Source organism: Pinus tabuliformis, chromosome 3_2 (assembly GCF_031772625.1).
Source record: "Pinus tabuliformis cultivar Carrire ecotype Pingquan chromosome 3_2, CPIR1, whole genome shotgun sequence".
Classification (NCBI taxonomy): domain Eukaryota; kingdom Viridiplantae; phylum Streptophyta; class Pinopsida; order Pinales; family Pinaceae; genus Pinus; species Pinus tabuliformis.
In genome coordinates, this window is record NC_142302.1 from 1,170,472,867 (window position 1) to 1,170,478,554 (window position 5,688).

General features: G+C 36.8%; 1 protein-coding gene across 1 annotated transcript; it reads left to right on the forward strand.

The window, feature by feature from the left end:
* The first annotated feature begins 314 nt into the window (after positions 1-314).
* Positions 315-1,797, forward strand: LOC149184874 (cell division cycle 20.1, cofactor of APC complex-like). The gene is made up of 4 exons (XM_089415468.1): positions 315-458; positions 656-931; positions 973-1,551; positions 1,651-1,797. Exons 1-4 carry the CDS (start codon positions 315-317, stop codon positions 1,795-1,797), a joined length of 1,146 nt encoding a protein of 381 aa, XP_089271594.1.
* Positions 1,798-5,688: the final 3,891 nt, after the last annotated feature.

Genomic DNA, 5,688 nt, shown 5'->3' on the forward strand with positions numbered 1-5,688 from the left:
TCACGCCAGCCCTTAGCATGAGTTGCCCATAAAAGTTCCAAAAAACCACCATTACACCAAAAAATATCTTAATTACGTCGTAAGGAGTTTCCCTTTGAAATAAACCGCCCAAAATGCCTTTCTGTCCTAATAGTAGTCGTCGGATCTATTGTTAGACGATTAAAAAAAAATCAGTTGTCTAATTTAATAAAAAATGTAATAAAACATTAAAAAACCTTAAAAAAAGTTAACATATTAGTTATTAGTTAATAAATCAGTTATATTACCTACCGAATGAACCCGTCCTGCATGCGGATATCTGCATTTGATGGAGGATGGGGGTGTTGAGGAGGGCGGAGTTGCTGCAGAGGAGGGCGGGGCACCTGCAGAGAAGGGAGAAGGGTTTGGACGAGGGTTTGCACATTGCTAAGTTTCAGGCTGGAATCGTCCCTGTTCAATACAGAAGGTTTGTGGATTTTGTCTGTATCTGCTAGCTTTAGCGTTGTTTAGAGTTTCTTGATGTGGGTTTCTAAATATACCCTTGGAGTCCAGTCAAACAGAATAGTATTTGGGGCTTTCGTTATTAGTACACTAGATATGCCCATCTCAGAACAATTTTCCTTGGGCCATTTACCTTTTTTTTCTTAATATTTTAACTTATCCATGTTGATTATAGTCTGCAAATAGAACTCTAGATGCACCAGACCTTATGAATGATTATTACTTGAACCTACTGGACTGGATTTTGAACAATGTGTTGTCCATAGCCCTTGGCAATACTGTATACCTGTGGGATGCTTCAAATAGTTCTATATCAGAGCTTCTGATTGCAGACGATGAAGAAGGCCCTGTTACTAGTGTTAGCTGGGCACCTGATGGGAGGCACATTGCCATTGGGTTGAATAATTATGTTATACAACTATGGGACTCTTCAAGGTTTTTTCATTCCAATGTAATGGCAATCTCCAAATTTTGACATGGATAAAATTGTAGTTAAGAGCATTGAAAGGTCATCATGCACGTGTTGGTGCCCTTGCTTGGAATGGTCCTATTCTTATGACAGGAGGACGGGATGGGATCATAATCAATCATGATGTTCGTATGCGAGAGCACATTGTTCAAACATACAGAGGGCATGACCAGGAGGTTTGTGGATTGAAATGGTCTCTTTCTGGCCAACAACTTGCAAGTGGGGGGAATGACAATCTACTGTACATTTGGGATCAGAGCATGGCATCCCATAATTCTACCTCTCAATATCTCCACCGCTTAGATGAACACTGTGCAGCAGTCAAGGCCTTGGCATGGTGCCCCTTCCAAAGCAATCTTTTAGCATCTGGTGGAGGGAGTGCAGACAGGTCTATAAAGTTTTGGAATACTCACACAGGTGCTTGCTTAAATACCGTAGACACTCATTCCCAATTTTGTTCATTACTCTGGAATAGGCATGAACGTGAGTTACTGAGTTCACATGGATTTAGTCAGAACCAGTTAACCTTATGGAAGTACCCATCTATGGTGAAGATTACTGAACTTACAGGTCATACTTCTCGAGTTCTTCATCTGGCACAGGTATGGAAATTGATTTATTTTTATGAGTACTTATGCATTCATCTTTCGTTTTATGAATGGATTTGTCCTCATGATCCTTCTTATGCCTTACCTCTTCAGAGCCCTGATGGGTACACAGTTGCATCAGCTGCAGAAGATGAAACACTCAGGTTTTGGCAAGTATTTGGAGTTCCTGATACCTTAGAAAGGGCGAAGAGTAAAGATGAAAATGCGTCTTTCAGCAAGTGTCATACTTACATCCGCTAATAAGCATATTTCTATATTTATCAAATGAGGATGTTTAACTCAAGGTAGTAATTAAATGTTCTGCTTTCTATTTCACATAGCTCTTCTGCAGGTTGTTGGATTGCCATGGAGCATGTTCCACTTTTTCAATGTAATATGCTACAGTTTCTTCTTTCTTTCTTCTCGTATACCATGAACTTTGAATTTATCTTTTGTGAAACCTGATGGAACAATGTTACAACAGCTTTTTGATACAAGAACCACTCCTTCAGTTGCATCGTAAAAATTGAATTGGTTTTGGCAAGTCTTTGGTGCCCCATATTCTTCAATGAAGGTTCTGAAAATGATACATTATGAGTGTCAGAAAGTATATCATTCACATCAACAAAGAAACCTCCATGCCTCCTCCACTCATGGAATGATTCACATTCTACAAAAAGCCTTCACAGCTCTACTCAATCTTATAGGTAATTCTTGAATGATTTATCTCCTTCATTTTGCTATGACGCACTTATTATGTAATTTCTTACCTGAGATAAATTCTATATCTATATTGCTATAGAATTTTAGTTCTATATCTATATTTCTATCTCATTTGTATAATTTTTTTGTAATATTTACATTGTACCGTAGTTCAGTTCCTTAGGCTTGCAAAATTCATCTCTCACATATATTCATTCAAGAGATCAGTAAAGCATTTTTTAATAGACATTAATCAAAAAAATAATCACATACATAGGTGTTTGAAACTTGAAAGAACCCCATGAATTACCCTGACTTATGGCTACAACTCTCAACCTTACAAAAATATTGATTTTGACAGAAGAACTGAAAAACTGAATAAAGACCTCCATGCATACCAAGTATTGATGATATAGCCATGAATGAGTAGACACTAAATTGAGAGCTTCTAATGTGCTGCTAGGACAAGTGATATTCATCATCATTTGCTGTGCCCCTATTACAAGATCCTGTCTCATGGAACTGTTGGTCTGATCAGTTATCTTTGTCCTCTGACACTTTACATATTTTGAATGTTTGTTAAAGTTGTTCATGCTCATTGGTTCTATGATCTATCAAATCATTCCTCCCATTTGCTGGTATTTGTTATTGGTCTATTGGACTGATCAACCATATTTATCTTTTTTTATTAAAACAACCATATTTATACTATATTCATCTGCTTCCCAAATTAGTTCAAGTTGTGGATTTTTTGTTTTGTTTGATTTCCATCTAGTGCCTGTGCTTTGATTTGAAACTTCGTTGTTTGTGTTAATTGTTGTGATTGCTTTCTCTGGGACCCTTGTCAAATTTTGGCATCTCATACTATCTGCCCCACTAATTGATATTTTCGCTGATACTAATATTTAACATACCCACATGTGTTTTCCAATACCTTTCTTTATGCCAAATAGTGTGGGTTTTAGTGCCAATAAAGTAGATTAAGTTCCATCATGGTTTCATCTATTTATTGCCACTTTCCAGTACATTTTGGTAATGAATTCATTTATTGATGAGTAGGAAATAACCAGATGAAAACCTTGTTTTCCATATTCGTAAAGTTCTAAGGTAATTGAAAGGAGATACTTGTCAGGTTTCTTAAATTTAGTGCGGCAACATTTAGTCACTTAGTTTTATTCAGAGTTTGCAGATGATCTGCAATTTATTATGCATGGCTGATTGGTACTTAGCAAGTTAGCACTGCATTTGCCATATGTCTAACAAATGATTTTTGAAAGTTTCTGTTGGAAATAATACTGAGAGGGGGGGGTGAATCAGTATTATCACATCAATAAAACTTTTTCATTTCCATATTCAGATTCATATATGCTACTTCCACAACTTCTTATGATTCAGTTAGTTGATCCTTAATGAGTGCATTAGAACATTATCAACCATATTAACAGTAAACAGGTGCAGTAAAATAGAACAAATCATCACACATAAGCCACACACATGAACACCATGATATAAGGTGGAAACCCAATGTGGGAGAAAACCACCTGCTGCAAGTCATCTCAATCTTCTTCTTAATAAGAAAATCCTTTTACAATATTTCTGTACTGGTGCAGTCTTATACCAGTACGCAGGCTTCTACCTGCAGAGAGATACAACCCCCATAGTTATTGTACTAGCCGATCCATTTACTAGTACGCAGGCTGCTACCTACTACAATGCTCCAAAGATTTCAACTGCTACTGGAAGGGAGCTACTACCCCCTTAGCTCTTGTACTAGCTAAGATACTAGTACGTAGGCGCCGACCTACAATCTTCTCTCCTCCAGATACCATGTTTCATACATTTTCAGACTGGATATTCCTGAAGCACAACACATAATCTGAAAGGCCACGTTTCATCCAATTTTCATACTGGACCCATTAATATCATTGAAGCACATAATCAATCAATCTTCTGAATCACCCAAACACCAGATCAATATATATACAAGGATAATATATGTGTTAGCACCCAGATCTAGTCCATCAGATCACACAAATATGAGTTATTATGATCCTGATCCAATATTAGTTCTCATCCATCAATACTGAAGCTAAACACAATCAACCAAACAGGATATGCAGAATACTGATACCTTTAAACTGTCATCAGAACCCATCAACAACCAGAACCACCTGTGACTTCAAATATCATAGCTCAAATTGTATACGCTACTACAATGAACCAAACCTGCATATATACGCGCTTACACCAAAGCCAACCCACGTACAGATCTATAAATATTCAAACATGACTTGCAGCGATTTCAAACTTAAGTTATACCCAGTTCAGATCATTTTTCAATATACAGATCTAGAATAAGCATAATCAAATATATAGAGATAGTTCATTTCAAACCATTTGATCCCGATCTATCCTTAAATCTTGTTCTCCATCAACCGGTGAGATCCCTCTTTAGCTCAGATCCAGATTTGCACCATAACCCAATCACAGTATTCCAGATCTAACACTTTATCAGATATTCAATCATTCAGATGATGCTTTGCCAAATGATCTCCTTCCTCTTTTATAACCTTAGTCCTTTCTCAATACCATGGTCCAAAACCATAGGATCAAAAAACTGTTGGACTAATACCATGAACCAACCATGAAAATGCGTGAGATCAACACTTTTGGATGAAATACCATGGACCAAAACCATAGGATCAAAAACTGTCGGACTAATACCATGAACCAACCATGAAAGTGCGTGAGATCAACACTTTTGGATGCAATACCACGGGCCAAAACCATAGGATCAAAAACTTTCGAACTAATACCATGAACCAACCATGAAAGTGCGTGAACTTTTCTCTTGCATGAAGGGAACTTTTCTCTGCATGAGAGTGCGTAAACTTTTCTCTACATGAAATAAACTTTTCTCTGCATAAAAGTGCATGAACATTTCTCTACATGAAATAAACTCTTCTCTGCATAAAAGTGCGTGAACTTTTCTCTACATGAAATAAACTTTTCTCTGCATAAAAGTGCGTGAACTTTTCTCTACATGGAATAAACGTTTCTCTGCATAAAAGTGTGTGAACTTTTCTCTACGTGAAATGAACTTTTCTCTGCATAAAAGTGCGTGAACTTTTCTCTACATGGAATAAACTTTTCTCTGCATAAAAGTGCGTGAACTTTTCTCTACATGGAATAAACTTTTCTCTGCATAAAAGTGCGTCAACTTTTCTCTACATGGAATAAACTTTTCTCTGCATAAAAGTGCGTGAACTTTTCTCTACATGAAGGAAACTTTGTTGCACTATAATTTATCAAATAAATTTGCTGCACTATAATTTATCATTTGTGTGATTTGCCGTCAAGGACAACACTTGTCTCATAATGCCAACAATCTCCCCCTTTGGACTTGTCATACTGAGAATTGTCATCTGATATCTCTTCCGTAGATTCATC

Coding starts and splice junctions, on each gene's coding strand:
- LOC149184874 (XM_089415468.1), top strand. CDS start 315: ATGGGGGTGTTGAGGAGGGCGGAGTTGCTGCAGAGGAGGGCGGGGCAC. Junction 459..655: donor ACAGAAGGTTTGTGGATTTT/GTCTGTATCTGC, acceptor TGTTGATTATAG/TCTGCAAATAGAACTCTAGA. Junction 932..972: donor CAAGGTTTTTTCATTCCAAT/GTAATGGCAATC, acceptor ATAAAATTGTAG/TTAAGAGCATTGAAAGGTCA.